This window comes from Salmo trutta, chromosome 12, assembly GCF_901001165.1.
Source record: "Salmo trutta chromosome 12, fSalTru1.1, whole genome shotgun sequence".
Taxonomy (NCBI): Eukaryota; Metazoa; Chordata; class Actinopteri; order Salmoniformes; family Salmonidae; genus Salmo; species Salmo trutta.
This window is the reverse complement of record NC_042968.1, coordinates 72,386,233-72,404,607: the sequence shown is the minus strand read 5'-3', so window position 1 is coordinate 72,404,607 and position 18,375 is coordinate 72,386,233. Positions and strand designations below refer to the sequence as shown.

Sequence of the window (18,375 nt, the reverse complement as noted above, 5' to 3'; positions counted from 1 at the left end):
ATTAGGGCTATTGACTTCACTTTGACTGATAGAAGTAGGCAAATTATAGCCTGAAATATGTGTCATTAAATAAATATAGCAAAAAAGCCCATCACTACATTTCCCAGAATGCTTGCAATGGCGAGGGGAAGTGTCGTCTCAAAGGTAGGCTACTTAAAGGAGCTGCAGCTCAAGCCGCTGAAATAGACCAATACGGGAGGGTAAACCTCCTGTAGCCGCGATGGGACAAGCGCAGAGAAATGACAGTCTGATCTGGAATTGGGACTAAATTATATCCAAAGGACAGGGAACGAGGAGGGAGCCAGGTTGGGTTATCGGACATTCCATGATTAGAATTAAAATAGGTTTTTATTAGTTGATCTACAAGAAGATAGGGATCCAAACGGAGAGGGGAAAGTTGACCTGGTTGCCTTTGAATGTTGCGCGGTGTTCATTATAATAACCGACGATGAAATAACTGTACATTGAAATGTTACCACTACTGGACCTTGCAATTGATCGTAACAATAAAAGAGAAAGGAACCAACTGGGAAGATAACGGAATTACCACTCCAACCACGTGCGCACGCATATAGGGCAGTCCAATAAACTGTCTTGAGGAGACAAGCCTTGCATTGTCCAAAAGTGTGGTGGACCTCTATTTTTTTATAGAATATATTGGGTTTCTGCTACAACAGGCGTTTTGCAATGATACTACGTCCAATTGTTTAATTTTAAGCTAACCGTTTCACTTGCCCTGTTGCCTTTTGCATACCATGTCTAAAATGTTCGTCGACTTCGGGTACTGACAGCAATATTTATTCTTATCCCTCATATAATCCCTGTGCATAGAGTTATTGTAGGATTGCACGCGGGCTGTGTGTCTGTTGTAGTGAAGACCTTCAGCAACTTATTTTAGATGGGTTATTTATTATGTACATGCACCTCATTCAGTCATAATGTATTTTTGATGTGACATTGTTATAATTGTCGTAACACTGGGGTCAGTGAAAGGGGCCATTTTACTGTTGCATTAAGTGTTAATCGTTTATTGTTAAATAATTAAGACGTTGCTCAATGCAAGCCGTTGCTGGCTGCAGCCCTCTTATCCACACAAAACAATTTTTTTTGGAATAAAACCCTTTCACCTGTGGCCGAACTGGTGGCTTATGGAAAACAGAATGCGTATCCGAGGGAAAGTTGATTTTACGCACACTCAGGAGGATAATGAAAGTGGAAATGAATAGGCTCACAGATGAGAGGCGCTGAGCTCCGCCAATATGACGTCGAAATGTTACGTTAGCAGTTTTTGTAAATTATGCGTCACAATTAGCTATTTCGTCTGCTTTATTAGATCACAAAGTAGGCCTAAATGTGAATATTTTCTGGTGTACATCTCCGATGGTCGCAAGTTGCCAGTGATCGCGGGCGACTTCACGCTTTTTGTGGGGGTGAAACAGATCACACAGCACAGACATCTGAATAGGCACTTCTATTGATGGAGGAAGCTTCAAGACGCGGAAAAGAAAGTTGCATCGGCCCTTTTTTGGTGATGTGAGCGGATCGCCAAAGAAAAGCAGAAAGCATACTGCTGTGAATGTATTCACAACTGTTCCATTATTGAGTGAAACACTAAATTTTCCCTCATAGTGTTGGAATACAAAACTGGTTGCAAAATGCATTGCTTTTATGAACATGTCAGCAAAGTGATAGTCTAGTCATTCTCAACGGAGAACAGTGGAGTGGCCATTTGCCAGTGCCACCCTTTTTCGTTTTTTTTTGTATTTTTTAACTATTGAAAATATGGATGCAATTGTGAATTAGTTGCTGTTTCCATGCGTCTTTCTCCTCCAGATCTCAGGACGTTGTTGTGGATTGTGTTGCTATTTAATGCAATGGGCTGTATCCAGAGTATCAGGTGTAAGCCCAAGTGTTTCCGTGAAAGTATCATCGTTCTCGAGGTGAACTCCTCCATTGACTCCAATCCAACCAGCATCGACGAGTCATCCAACGTGGTTCTGCGCTATCGAACACCGCACTTCCGAGCCTCTGCTCGAGTACTAGTGCCGCCGGTGGCCGGTAAAGAGACGTGGACTGTTGGCTGGATTCAAGCATGCAACCACATGGAGTTCTACAACAAATATGGAACCAAAGGGATGTGAGTATCAACCTAAACTCAACCCACCTTACAAGGGAACGTAAACAACCATGTGAAATGTAGGTCTAGGCCTACTTCTAGTTCACCACCGGTGCAGGTGATGGACTAGGCTATTTAGGGCTACAGTCTGGTCAGGTGCAGAGGCAATCACATTTGAGTAGACTAAGACCTAATATAAATTACCCTGAATTAAAATTCCAGACCATACCTGCCATCCGTAATCTACTTCATTTTTCATATTCACCTCTCAATGGCGCTGGGGCTTTGACACCTCCAAGATATTTCTGGAGATTGGAGGGCTAACTTCAGAACGCCAACAGTCTACTGTATGTACCTCGATGCTGTAACACACTTGCGTCATGATGACTTCCCGAGAAAAGTTAGTGGAAATTAGGAAAGGCAGAAAAGCCAAGGCACATTTTTATTCATATTGCAAATCCATCCTTTTGCGAAATCAAATCAATTATTGGATTGAAAAAACCAAACCATCAAGACAAAAATCCACTTATATATCCCATGTCCATGGGGATAAACCTTATGCCCCTATATCATTCAAAGCCTCAAATATTAATAGGCAACTTTAGCCTTTTGGATAGATATGTAATACATACACTGAGTGTACAAAACATTAAGAACAGTTTTTTAAATATTGAGTTGATGTTGGAACATTGCTTGCTTCCATTCAGCCACAAGAGCATTGGTGAGGTCGAGCACTGATGTTGGGCAATTAGGCCTGGCTCGCAGTCAGTGTCCCAATTCATCTCAAAGGTGTTTGATGAGGTTGAGGTCAGGGCTCTGTGCAGGCCAGTCAAGTTCTTCCACACAGATCTCGGCAAACCATTTCTGTATGGACTTCGCTTTGTGCACAGGGGCATTATCATGCTGAAACAGGAAATGGCCTACCACAAACTGTTGCCACAAAGTTGGAAACACAGAATCGTCTAGAATGTCATTGTATGCTGTAGCGTTAAGATTTCCCTTCACTGGAACTAAGGGGCCTAGTCCGAATCAACAGCCCCAGACCATTATTCCTCCTACATAAAACTTTACAGTTGGCACTATGCATTCGGGCAGGTAGCATTCTCCTGGCATCCGCCAAACCCAGAATCGTCCGTTGGCATATATAGTGTATCAATTCACTGTCTCTGGTGCATAGAGAGGTGATAGTGTCCTTGAAGATGCAGTACGCTTTAGCACTGTTGGATTCTATAGAGCGGTGGTGGGCAAGGACTGAGTCCACAATTTTCTCTAAAGCCAAGGCTTTCATAAACACTCTGTTAGGTAGGCTACTGGAGTCAACAGAAACTGTATGGGATGAGAAATCACATTATTTTCCAAATATTACAAAATGAGTTAAAGTGAGCTCAAATTGACTTCCCCCTGTCTATTGACAGATGTCTGTGATTTACACAAATTCAGTTCGTGCCACATCCTGTGGCAGGGGACCATAAGTTGACGTACAGTGCCTTCAGAAAGTATTCACACCTATTGGCGTGTTTCACATTTTGTTGTGTTACAGGCTGAATTCAAAATTGATTATTATTTTTATTCCTCACCCATCTACACACAATACCCCATAATGACAAAGTGAAAATATGTTTTTGGACATTTTTGCAAATGTTTGGAAAATTAAATACAGAAATATCTAACTTACATAAGTATTCACACCCCTGAGTCAATACATGTTAAAATCACCTTTGGCAGCGATTACAGCTGTTGAATCAATGTTTGAAATTCACTGCTCGGCTGAGGGACCTTACAGATAATTGTATGTGTGGGGTACAAAGACGAGGTAGTCATTCAAAAGTCATGTTAAACACTATTATTGCTCACAGAGTGAGGCCACGCAACTTATTATGTGACTTATTATGCACATTTTTACTCCTGAACTTATTTAGGCTTGCCATAACAAAGAGGTTGAATACTTATTGACTCAATACATTTCAGAAGTTAATTATTTATTCATTTGTACACATTTCTAAAAACATAATTCCACTATGACATTATGGGGTATTGTGTGTAGGCCAGTTACACACAACATCTCAGTTTAATCCATTTTATATTTAGGCTGTAACACAACAGAATGTGGAAAAAGTCAAGGGGTGTGAATTTTTATTTTATTGATTTAACCAGGCAAGTCAGTTAAGAACAAATTCTTATTTACAATGACGGCCTAACCTGGCCAAATCCGGACGACGCTGGGCCAATTGTGCACCGCCCTAAGGGACTCCCAATCACGTCCGGATGTGATGCAGCCTGGATTCACTCGGGAGTGAATACTTTCTGAAGGCACTGTATACCCAGAATGCAGAGGGTTTATCTTCACCTGTTGCAGGATGGGATGTTTCGGGTCTGCATGTTAAAGATTACACACACTGTCCAAATACTACAATCCCAAACATGACCTCCTCCCCTTGCCCTAGTCTGGCTATGTCAAATCTAAATCAAATCACATGTTATTAGTCACATGCGCCGAATACAACAGGTGTAGACCTTATACTGAAATGCTTACTTACGAGCCCCTAACCAACAATGCAGTTAAAACAAAATACGGATAAGAATAATAAATAAAAGTAACAAGTAATTAAAGAGCAGCAGTAAAATAACAATAACGAGACTATATACAGGGGGGTACTGATACAGAGTCAATGTGCGGGGACACCGGTTAGTTGAGGTAGTATGTACAGTTGAAGTCAGAAGTTTGAATACACTTAGGTTGGAGTCATTAAAACTCATTTTTCAACCACTCCACAAATTTCTTGTTAACAAACTATAGTTTTGGCAAGTCGGTTAGGACATCTACTTTGTGCATGACACAAGTAATTTTTCCAACAATTGTTTACAGACAGATTATTTCACTTATAACTCATTGTATCACAATTCCAGTGGGTCAGAAGTTAACATACACTAAGTTGACTGTGCCTTTAAATAGCTTGGAAAATTCCAGAAAATGATTTCATGGCTTTAGAAGCTTCTGATAGGCTAATTGACATCATTTGAGTCAATTGGAGGTGTGCCCGTGGATGTATTTCAAGGCCTACCTTCATGATGCTTGACATCATGGGAAAATCAAAAGAAATCAGCCAAGACCTCAGAAAAACAATTGTAGACCTCCACAAGTCTGGTTCATCCTTGGGAACAATTTCCAAATGCCTGAAGGTACCATGTTCATCTGTACAAACAATAGTACGCAAGTATAAACACCATGGGAGCACGCAGCCGTCATACCGCTCAGGAAGGAGACGCCTTCTGTCTCCTAGAGATGAATGTACTGTGGTGCGAAAAAAGGACCTTGTGAAGATGCTGGAGGAAACAGGCACAAAAGTATCTATTTCCACAGTAAAATGAGTCCTATATTGACATAACCTGAAAGGCCGCTCAGCAAGGAAGAAACCACTGCTCCAAAACTGCAATAAAAAAGCCAGACTACGGTTTGCAACTGCACATGGGGACAAAGATTGTACTTTTTTGAGAAATGTCCTCTGGTCTGATGAAACAAAAATAGAACTGTTTGGCCATAATGACCATCATTATGTTTGGAGGAAAAAGGGGGAAGCTTGCAAGCCGAAGAACACTATCCCAACCATGAAGCATGGGGGTGGCAGCATCATGTTGTGGGGGTGCTTTGCTGCAGGAGGGACTGGTGCACTTCACAAAATAGATGGCATCATGAGGGAGGACAATTATGTGGATATATGGAAGCAACATCTCAAGACATCGGTCAGAAAGTTAAAGCTTGGTAGCAAATGGGTCTTCCAAATGGACAATGACCCCAAGCATACTTCCAAAGTTGTGGCAAAATGGCTTAAGGACAACAAAGTCAAGGTATTGGAGTGGCCATCACAAAGCCCTGACCTCAATCCTATAGAAAATTTGTGAGCAGAACTGAAAAAGCGTGTGTGAGCAAGGAAGCTGACAAAACTGATTCAGTTACACCAGCTCTGTCAGGAGGAATGGGCCAGAATTCACCCAACTTATTGTGGGAAGCTTGTGGGAGGCTACCCGAAACGTTTGACCCAAGTTAAACAATTTAAAGGCAATGCTACCAAATACTAATTGAGTGTATGTAAACTTCTGACCCACTGGGAATGTGATGAAAGAAATAAAAGCTGAAATAAATCATTCTCTCTACTATTATTCTGACATTTCACATTCTTAAAATAAAGTGGTGATGTCAGGAATTGTGAAAAACTGAGTTTAAATGTATTTGGCTAAGGTGTATGTAAACTTCCCACTTCAACTGTAGATGGTGAACTAATTTTAGGTGGTTATGTATGTAAGAAGAGTTAATAAAGTGACTATGCATAGATGACAGAAGAGAGTAGCAGTGGTGTAAAGAGGGGGGGGGGGGCAATGCAAATAGTTGGTAGCCATTTTATTAGATGTTATGTCTTATGGCTTGGGGGTAGAAGCTGTTTAGAAGCCTCTTGGACCTAGACTTGGCGCTCCGATACTGCTTGCCATGTGGTAGCAGAGAGAACATTATATGACTAGGGTGGCTGGAGTCTTCGACAATTTTCAGGGCCTGGTGTAGAGGTCCTGGATGGCAGGAAGCTTGGCCCCAGTGATGTACTGGGCCGAGCATTCGCCATACCAGGCAGTGATGCAACCAGTCAGGGTGCTCTTGATTATGCAGCTGTAGAACATTTTGAGGATCTGAGGACCCATGCCAAATCTTTTCAGTCTCCAGAGGGGGAATAGGTGTTGTTGTGCCCTCTTACAAATCAGACTACCGGGGCATTCTTCTTTTGAACCCCAAACCAGCAGAAATGTGTCGCTTAGATGAAATAGGAGAGGCACATTTACTTTGGCCATTGATCTGCCCAGAATAGAGGATGTGTGCAGTATTTCTGCCATATGAGGTGATAGCTGCTCTGAGATGTGTGTTTGTGTGTTTGTCTGTGTGTTTGTGTGTGTGTGTGTTAATCTCTCGCACTGGGCCTAAAGAGCCACTGAATGGAAAAAACATAATTAAATTTTTTTTTTTTATGCTGTGTGGAGATTAGAGACGTCCCTCGGCTCTGCAAACGAAACATAATATGAAAAGAGAATAGAGAGGGTAGTGAGCGAGAGAGAGATGAAACTGGTATTAACAGGCCTTTCTCTCTCTCTCAGAGCAGCTATCACCTCAGATGGCACAAATACATGTCTGTTGGGTTCTTCCTAGTATCTATTTCAATAGAGCACCTCCCATGGTTTTGAATACAGTACTGAAAATAGTATAGTACTATAATACAATACCGTCTATAAAGAGTAGGTAGATCCGGTAGTATCGTTAGACCTCCAATAGGGGGAGAAAGAAAAAGCCAAATGTTCTTGCTCTGGGGCATGTTCTGTTCTCATGAAACCATGTGTTATCAAGATAAAAATACGGGTAGTGCTTTGTTGGCCATTGTCTGTAGTCGTTGGCCCTTCACAGTGAAATTGATGTTACAATTTGGCTCCTGTCAGAGATATATTTATAGATGTAAAGATTGTTCAAGTTGTTTTGGAGCCAGATCGATAGAGAGGGTAGTGATTTGTAGCGACAAGAATGGACACGGATAACACACACACACACACACACACACACACACACACACACACACACACACACACACACACGGGGGGGGGGGGGGCTTGCCTAAAGATCACAATCTAGAACCTCTGAATAAATAAATAAATCAAATCGATTTATGAAGCCCTTTTTACATCAGCAGTTGTCACAAAGTGCTTATACAGAAACTGAACCAATGCCCATGCAGACCTGTCATGTGGCTGGTGATCACACTGTTATCTACAGCAGTTCTGCTGATCCTCCACTTCTGGGAGAAACTAATTTTCTTCCTGCCGAGGGGGAGGACAGGATTGTTTATGATGTGCCTCTGTCCCACAATGTCACCCGCTACGTCTCAATACTACAAAATTCACCTTCACTTAATTCACTCAGATCTGAATTAAGGGTGGACGAGGCAAAGCAATCCCGATAGGCTTAGGACATATCGCTTTCACCTATCCTGTGCTGACAGATCATTGGTTAGTGAGAAATGAGAAAAGGAAGCCATTTGAGATCATTGACATGCATCTACTGTGACTTACTACACAGGAGTGGGTTATGCAGGCGGGGAGGCTGTTAACAATGGGAACCTGGGATGTGCTGTGATTGTGCTGCCCTGCCCTGATTCTCAATAACAAACCCACTCAGCCAGGCTGTTTCAGCCTCTCAGGGAGATAGTCTCCACTTTTCTTATCCTCCAGCCATTATTTAACAGTGGGTAAAAGCCTATTACGATTGACACATCTCTCAAACAAGTTTTGTCAGGAAAGCAGTAACCAAATGCAGAGAGATTCCCATGTGTAAAACAAGTTTCCCCTTGTTTCCACTTCCAGGTTAAAGGAATCATTTTTCCAAAATTCACATAAAAAAGTGCTCTAAAATTGAATTCCGTTGACAGTTCACACCATCTGTTGTGTAGATTTAGCTATATATATATACACACAAGGATACTTCAATCCCATATGAATGTGAGTGATTGGCACCATCTTTGATTTTGTCGTGAACTTTAAGCCTCACTCTGTTTTTTAACCTTCCGGGTTAAATCTAACTACCTGCTTTTCCACTTCCAGGTCGAGCTGGGAACTCCCTGACCTGCGGGATGGCAAGATCCAGGCCATCAGCGACTCGGATGGCGTCAACTACCCTTGGTATGGCAACACCACGGAAACGTGCACCATTGTGGGCCCCACCAAGAAGGACACCAAGTTCACGGTCAGCATGAACGACAACTTCTACCCCAGCGTTACGTGGGGAGTGCCTGTGAGCGACAGCAACCTGCCGCAGCTCAGCAGCATCCGCCGCGACCAGAGCTTCACCACCTGGCTGGTGGCCATCAATCAGGCCTCGGCCGAGACCCTGGTGCTGCAGACCATCCGCTGGAGGATGCAGCTCCACATCGAGGTGGACTCTGACAAGCCCCTGGGCCAGAGGGCTATGCTGCGTGAGCCCGTGGCCCAGGAGCAGCCCCACATCCTGGGCAAGAACAAACCCATCCCCCCCAATGCCATGGTCAAGCCCAATGCCAACGACGCTCAGGTGCTCATGTGGCGGCCAAAGACCGGGGAAGCCGTCGTGGTCATCCCGCCCAAATACTGACTGACCTCTAGGGGTAAAATGCTCTTTCTCTTCTCCCACTCTTCTACCTACACCTAACTTTTCCTTTCTTCTCTTTTTATCTACTTTCCTTTTCCTTTCTTCTCCTTTTAACCTTCCCTCAAGCTCGTTGCCTCTATTTGCCTCTACGTTTTCTACCTCTTCTCTCGCTTTTTGTAAGAATTGAGCGAGAGAGGGAGAGAGAGAAAGTGAAACAAGGACAAGAGCAGCTTGGAGAAAGAGGACACTCGTTGCCTATAAGTGGGAGCTGGAGCGGACTTTAAAAACAGGAATGAACAAACTGCAACCATTCTACCTTCAATCTGGGTCGGGTTTCACTGTGCTAGATTAAGTCATTGAAAAATATTTACCCACAGAAACTTTGCATTTTTTGTTGCATTTTGGGGATTGGAATTTGGGAGGGTTGGGGAGCGTGTGTGGGTTGAAAAAATAACATAGTATTTATGTTCGTGTGTATGTACATGGTACATGCACAAAGTTGTGTTTTTATTTATGGTCTTGGAGAGAGTGCACTTTTTGTGAATAAGCGCTATTCTGTGCTCCACATGAGGGATAGAGAATACGAACCACATCGGGGAGACATATGTAGTTTTAGTACTTTTTTAAACATGCGAGACATTCAATCCATGCTGCCTTAAGTTTACATCGCTTTTAACTTTTAGCCTTTAATCATGTGCAATGCAATATTCCTTCACATGTCTCGTCTCTTCTTCCATCCAGATTGTTGGTGCTGTTGTGTGTGGGTTTAGGAACGGAACAGTGGCAACAGAGTGCAAATTATACCGTGACATGTTTTTACGGGCCTAATAGTAAACACATGTCATTTAACAGTTTAAATATATTACCTTTTAATGTGGTATGTACAAAACCAGTCATGATGGTTTCATCTGATTGTCAAACAAATCTCTTCAAAAAGTAGGCTACCTGCACATGTTCATCCACACCAAAATAATTCCAGCATCCCAAACATGTGAGACATCTGTTACAAAACACCAAAAAGTGTAATGACATTCAGCAATTGTCATTCTTGTAGAAATATTTACCACTGTAGCAGGATATATAGCATTTTATACAAATGGGAGAATGGTTAAATTAGCATTATTTACGGGGTTACTGGGAACCAAATTGGGTCCTAATACTGCTAGAACTCTTTTACTCCCACAGAACATACAGAGAAAAATCATTCAAACAAACCCTTTCACAATGCCAGTTTGCTCATCTCATCAATGCAAACGCACATGTTATGTTTGGCAGTGTAAAAGGTTTTCTGACAACATTCAAACCCATTGAGAGTGACATTCAGCTGACATTCAGATAGACAGCAAGGGTTGTCAACAACCTCCCTTTACAGAGAGAATACTGTCTTTCATCATGTTATCTTTTATTTGATTTATCACCACTCCCTACATCTCAGGGCCCCTGCCACTGTAAAGTGTTTGTCACACACACCTCCCACGCCCCATCCATCCATCCCTCTGCCTTTCTTCTCTCCTCTCTACAGCTGTCAGAAGAGAGGGGCATGCTAGCACCTAATCAATATTGGTATTAATAAGCAATCACAGCAAGCAGTAGCCAGGGGAAATGACTGTGTTTCAAATCCCGGGGCAATAAGAAAGCAGTCCTCCATGCAATGCTATTGGAGATAAATAATCTTGGCTTTAGGGTCCCTGTGTGTGGGGTGGCTCTGCAGAGGTTAACTGGATGTAGTCCACTGCCCTCCCTCTCTATTCTCTCTCCTTGTCCCCCCCGCTCCCCTCACCCTCTCTCCCTCCACTTCTGATGTTCGTCCCCATTCACCCTCTCTCACCCTGTCCCCACTTTCTCCTCTCTCTGATCCATCTGTCTCTCTCTGCTCCCCTCGATCCATCTCTCTATTTCCTCCATCCCTCCTCTCTTCACGCTGTCCTCTGTCTTCCTTGTGTGGAGGAAGGGCAGGCAGTAGTAGAAAAGCGAGGCTCAGCCTGGCATATAGATGAACCCACTTGAGGGGTAGCCACTGACAGTTGTAGCCCGCTGTAGAAATGTGGTGCTTTTTCTCCTCCTCTCGCAGGGATAACGCACAGAGCCCCGGCTAGCTAAATACTTCCATAAACAGGACAATGTCTAGTCATTCATTTATCTGTGGGAAGGGCAGCTTTACCCCGGGCTGAAATCTCTCTCATGGAGGAGGGAGGGAGGGAGGGAGTGTGGTAGAGGGACGACTGTGGGGCAGAATTTGGCATCAGGCTTTTTTATCTCCTTATAACATAATCAATGACAACAAGAGCTAAAAAAAAGGAACAGGGACCAATGTTTGTGTTTTGTAACACTGGGGTCAAGCTACCATTTTGAAGTGGTTGAGAAAACAGCATCTCCACTTTTGTCAAAGATGGTATTGTTTTAGTATAGATGTTATGCCATTGTGGTTTGATATTTTTTGGAGGCAAAGCTTTCTTGATAGAGTAATAATATTACCATCAAATGCTACCAACAACTGGCCAAAAATGTGTTGAGTCACCATTGTTTCCTTCGTTATTTTAGCCTACCTCGTGGTTTGGTTTATTTAAAATTACTCAAATCTGTTGACGTCTCAACCAAATATCAACCTTAATGTGACATCTTTGCCTGATGAGAAAAGACAGAGCAGCCAAGTGTGTAGCAGCTGAACATAATTAAAAAAGAGACAGGGTTAGGAAACTAGATAGACTGATAGCCTCGCCAAATGAGATCTTCAGTATGATAGCTATGATACAGTATGTATACTGCAGCTCTCCCTTGTTATAATTACATTTTGGACCCGCATAATAGCCTAATCAGATGGCCCTCGTTGCCCTGCGTCAGCTCTGTGAAATAGCCTCTGCTCTGGTCTCTATCATCTGGGCTGAGGGAGGAGGGAGGAGGAGGGAGGAGGGGACTGGTGGGGGAAGTGCTGCCATTATTATATCTGCTGTGAAATACTGAGTTCCCTTCAGATGCACTGTGTTGGGCTGTGCCAAGGGTGGCTGGAGTGATATATGATGGGCTCTTAGGGCTAGAGGGCAATGGTCAGTGTTAGAAGGGGTGGGGCACACACACAGTTGTCATAAGACAGCAGGGACAGAGGCCCCCGGGGGCGGTCTCTCCTTGCATCCTATCGGATCGTCACAACATCACACTGGGACCGAGTGTGAACAGCGCTTATTGGTAGAGCACGTGGCCCCCAGCAAAACACACACACGAGAGGGAGGTCACAGAGGAGATGATTGCCTCAATGTGTCTCTGATTCTGACCGTGTTGTTATGTGCTACTGATGAGGCCATCTCATAATGTACAAGCGCCTCCTGGAAACACGCCTCTAACTGAGTTCTGTTTTTAAAAATGGACATTTACGTAAACATTCTTATGAGATTACGATGCCATCATTGAATGAGCGGAATTCATGGACTTCATGTTTCTCCTTCTGGGGTTGTGCCACTGGGTAGAGCCTTCCTTTCCTAAAACCACAACTCCTAGTTGAGGGCTACCACCTTTTCTATGGATCTTTATGTAAAAGAGTCCTGTAAACAGTCCAGCAACTCTTCATAGACCAGCAGAAAAGATTTCGCTTTAGTTCAACCAATAACAGGCCCAAGCTCACTCTCAGGATCACCCACCATTGTTTCCTAGCCTTTGCTATTGGCTTACCCCATGTAAACAAAAGAGTTGATTGGATATTCCATTTGTCTGTCCATCTTACTATTCGCTCCCTTCACCTCTGACTAGGTTTTCAGTAGAGCAGCCCTATGGCTAACTGTAGCAGATTATACACAATAGGCTATGTATTTCAAATTTCTTTGGGTTTGTTGGTTTGTCTTCTGAAAAATGCTCTAATATATTTCACCGCACTGAAACAAAAATACGGTATTTTCTTGTTTTGCTTTGTCATTGACACTGATACTCGATACTTGAAAATGGAATAGTATTGGTAAATATTTAAAACTGTGAAAATGCACAATGATAAAAAAAATACTGAAAACTAAAAGAGTGGTATTTTTCATGATAAAATATTTTTTTGCAAATGTTATTTGTTCCCTGGCATCTGTCTCCTAAAGTGTTGTGATGGGAGAATATACACCCTGTGACATGGTGATTCTATCTACAGAAGCGCCTTGCCAAGATGCTTCACACACACCCACAACACCCTAGCTTTTATCAACTCTGATACCATGTCATACTTTATGAAGGAAAAGAGTTGGTGACATTTATTTGAAAGTCTGCTTATAAACTATTTCTTAACCATAATCAATAGTCAAATGTCCATTAGTCAACTTTGGAATACATAAAATACAGTGGAGGAAAAAAGTATTTGATCCCCTGCTGATTTTGTACGTTTGCCCACTTACAAAGAAATGATCAGTCTATAATTTTAATGGTAGGTTTATTTCAACAGTGAGAGACAGAATAACAACAAAAAAATCCAGAAAAACGCATGTCAAAAATGTTATAAAATGATTTGCATTTTAATGAGGGAAATAAGTATTTAACCCATCTGCAAAACATGACTTAGTACTTGGTGACAAAACCCTTGTTGGCAATCACATTGGTCAGACATTTCTTGTAGTTGACCACCAGGTTTGCACACATCTGAGGAGGGATTTTGTCCCACTCCTCTTAGCAGATCTTCTCCAAGACATTAAGGTTTCGAGGCTGACTTTTGGCAACTCTAACCTTCAGCTCCCTCCACAGATTTTCTATGGGATTAAGGTCTGGAGACTGGCTAGGCCACTCCAGGACCTTAATGTGCTTCTTCTTGAGCCACTCCTTTGTTGCCTTGGCCGTGTGTTTTGGGTCATTGTCATGCTGGAATACCCATCCACGGCCCATTTTCAATGCCCTGGCTGAGGGAAGGAGGTTCTCACCCAAGATTTGACGGTACATGGCCCCGTCCATCGTCCCTTTGATGCAGTGACGTTGTCCTGTCCCCTTAGCAGAAAAACACCCCCAAAGCATAATGTTTCCACCTCCATGTTTGACGGTGGGGATGGTGTTCTTGGGGTCATAGGCAGCATTCCTCCTCCTCCAAACACGGCAAGTTGAGTTGATGCCAAAGAGCTCCATTTTGGTCTCATCTGACCACAACACTTTCACCAGTTGTCCTCTGAATCATTCAGATGTTCATTGGCAAACTTCAGACGGGCATGTATATGTATTCTTGAGCAGGGGGACCTTGCGGGCGCTGCAGGATTTCAGTCCTTCACGGCGTAGTGGGTTACCAGTTGTTTTCTTGGTGACGATGGTCCCAGCTGCCTTGAGATCACTGACAAGAACCTCCCGTGTAGTTCTGGGCTGATTCCTCACCGTTCTTATGATCATTGCAACTCCACGAGGTGAGATCTTGCATGGAGCCCCAGGCCGAGGGATATTGACAGTTCTTTTTTTTTTTTTTTCCATTTGCTAATAATTGCACCAAATGTTGTCACCTTCTCACCAAGCTGCTTGGCGATGGTCTTGTAGCCCATTCCAGCCTTGTGTAGGTCTACAATCTTGTCCCTGACATCCTTGGAGAGCTCTTTGGTCTTGGCCATGGTGGAGAGTTTGGAATCTGATTGATTGATTGCATCTGTGGACAGGTGTCTTTTTTACAGGTAACAAGCTGCGGTTAGGAGCACTCCCTTTAAGAGTGTGCTCCTAATCTCAGCTCGTTACCTGTATAAACGACACCTGGGAGCCAGAAATCTTTCTGATTGAGAGGGGGTCAAATACTTATTTCCCTCATTAAAATGCAAATCAATTTATAACATTTTTGACATGCATTTTTCTGGATATTTTTGTTGTTTTTCTGTCCCTCACTGTTCAAATAAACCTACCATTAAAATTATAGACTGATCCTTTCTTTATCAGTGGGCAAACGTACAAAATCAGCAGGGGATCAAATACCTTTCCCCCTCACTGTACTATCTATTAACATCAGTAAATTCAGTCATTTTCTTGTTATTTTTTCACTAAGGCAGACTTGGTTTAGAGTTTGAGAGTATTAATTTAACTCCCCATTGAAGACCAGAGGCATTCGTCCTTCCCCTCTGCTCTGGCCCTGCTAATATGAATTTCCAGGCTTTGATCAGAATGCCAGAGCTTTAATGGGCAATTACCACTGTATGTATTTGACTAATTAGTCTATTCACCCCAATCTAGTGTTATACTTGTTAACCCTTTGACCCATATGATCATGTATTTGTGATCATTGTTGAGTGGTCCCTGCAGCGAACGATCTCAAATATGTGATTGGAACAGTAGCAACAGAACGTATGACGAAACAAACGCGTCTAAACAGCATTGATGTCTAAACAGCATCTAAATATTGTTTTTGTACTGATGGAAAATAAAGGTCTTACACTTTATTCCTCAATTTGACCTTTTATTGTAAAAGATAAATGCGAACTTCATCATCCAAGCATCACACGGAACACATCCACAGCCAAACTCATTCCATGAAGCAGTCTAAATAACAGGTTGCGCTAATAAAAAAACAAAACATAAGTTAGCGACCTAACAGCTAGACTAGTTTACAATGTACCACATCTCTGGTGAGCACAAGAGACTACTGTAATGTTGTAGACGCATATAAACAAAGTCAAAGATGGCTGCGCTCATTACCTGAAAAATATTAACTTAGTTTAGCCACTTTTCAGCATATTACAAATTGTTAATGTACTTGTTAGTGTATACAAGAACCGGAGCACATGACTTGACAAGTTGTTTTCAGTTTTTGACCAATCACAAAGCAAATAAAATGTTATCACCTCACAGATCATCACCCAAAACCATTTTAGGGGGGTTTGGAGGGGACAAAGGTATCGTGGGGGCATATGATGCAGGAAATATTACAATGATGAGAGATTTATCAATAAATGGGGGGCAAACACGATAATTTTATACGCTAAATAAAAATAAAACCCCTGGAAAGGGGGTGTCTGAGCTGGCAACTCTGAAGTACCAAAGTTACAATCTGATGCCGCATTCAAAACAACTGGGAACTGGGAATTCTCTGACTTCCGACTTCAGTGTGTTCAAGACAACTGGGGAAAATCGTTTTGAATGGTCATCCAACTCGGAATTCCAACTCGGGCTTGCAGCCCCTCGGCTTTGTGAATGGTGACCTGTTTAATGTTCTTGCTCACATCGGTTACGGAGAGCGTGATCACACAGTCATCCGAAACAGCTGGTGTACTCATGCATGCTTCAGTGTTGCTTGCCTCATAGCAGGATTTCTTATAAGCGTCCGGATTAGTGTCCCCCTCCTTGAAGACATTACCACCATGACAGAGCCTTAAGATAGAAATGTATTGCTTACAACAGAAATGATCCTCCAGTTTATTCAATAGGGAATTGCATCAGCTCTATACATGACATTTCTCTCTGCAACATTTGAAACATTGTATTCCAGTGCTATGAGTCAGGCTGGGGTATAGTGTAACAAATTACATAATTTAATTATTTGAGTAACAGGGCACAATTTTGAGCCAGACTGATTACCAGGACATGTACACAAAGCATGTGCGGACCAACTGGCAAGTGTCTTCAATTACATTTTCAACCTCTCCCTGACCGAGTCTGTAATACCTACATGTTTCAAGCAGACCACCATAGTCCCTGTGCCCAAGAAAGCAAAAGGTAACCTGCCTAAATGATTACCGCCCTGTAGCACTCACGTCGGTAGCCATGAAGAGCTTTGAAAGGCTGGTCATCACTCACATCAACACCATCATCCCGGAAACCCTAGACCCACTCCAATTTGCATACCGCCCCAACAAATGACGCAATCTCAATCGCACTCCACACTGCCCTTTCCCACCTGGACAAAAGGAACACCTATGTGAGAATGGTGTTATTTGACTACAGCTCAGCGTTCAACACCATAGTGCCCACAAAGCTCATCACTAAGCTAAGGACCCTGGGACTAAACACCTCCCTCTGCAACTGGACTTCCTGACGGGCCACCCCCAGGTGGTAAGGGTAGGCAACAATATATCTGCCACACTGACAAGAGAAGACAAAGGAGCTGATCGTGGACTACAGGAAAAGGCAGGCCGAACAGGCCCCCATTAACATCGACGGGGGTGTAGTGGAGTGGGCCGAGAGTTTCCACATCACCAACAAACTATCATTGGCCAAACACACAAAGACAGTTGTGAATTATTATAATGTTTTATTTATTTAACCTTTATTTAACTAGGCAAGTCATTTAAGAACAAATTCTTATTTACAATGACGGCCTACTGGGGAACAGTGGGTTAACTGCCTTGTTCAGGGCCAGAATGACAGATTTATACTATGTCAGCTCGGGGATTCGATCCAGCAACCTTTTGGTTACTGGCCCAACGCTCTAACCACACCTGCCGCCCCAAGAGAGGACACGACAACACCTCAGGAGACTGAAAAGATTTGGCATGGGTCCCCAGATCCTCAAAAAGTTTTACAGCTGCACTATCGAGAGCATCCTGACCGGTTGCATCAACGCCAAGTACAACTGCTCGGCATCTGACCATAAGGCGCCACACAGGGTAGTGCGTCCGGCCCAGTACATCACAGGGGCCAAGCTTCCTGCCATCCAGGACCTATATAGGCCCAACAAATTGTCAAAGACTCCAGTCACCCAAGTCATAGACTGTTCTCTCTGCTACCGTACAGCAAGCGGTACCGGAGCGCCAAGTCTAGGACCAAAAGGCTCCTTAACAGCTTCTACCCCCAAGCCATAAGATTACTGAACAGCTAATCAAATGGCTACCCGGACTATTTGCATTGACACTGCTGCTACTCGCTGTTTATTTTCTATGCATAGTCACTTTACCCCTACCTACATGTACATATTACCCCGACTAAACTGTACCCTGTGCACATTGACTCGGTACCGATACCCCCTGTATATAGCATCATTATTGTTATTTTATTGTGTTACTTTTTATATATATTTTTTTATTTTTTACTTTAGTTTATTTAGTATATATTTTCTTAACTACATTTCTCTAACTGCATTGTTGGTTAAGGGCTTGTAAGTAAGCATTTCACAGTATTCGCATCTGACAAATAACATTTTATATGGATTTTGATTTAATGTTGCGCCACCCTGACTAAGTGGGTGTCTATGCAAGGA

General features: G+C 42.9%; 1 protein-coding gene across 1 annotated transcript; it reads left to right on the top strand.

Annotated features, from left to right (window-relative positions):
• The first annotated feature begins 177 nt into the window (after positions 1-177).
• On the top strand, positions 178-13,306 carry LOC115204102 (protein FAM78A-like). Its single transcript, XM_029769421.1, has 2 exons — positions 178-2,137; positions 8,744-13,306. The coding sequence occupies exons 1-2, from the start codon at positions 1,815-1,817 to the stop codon at positions 9,267-9,269; spliced, it is 849 nt and encodes a 282-aa protein (XP_029625281.1). The 5' UTR covers positions 178-1,814; the 3' UTR covers positions 9,270-13,306.
• Positions 13,307-18,375: the final 5,069 nt, after the last annotated feature.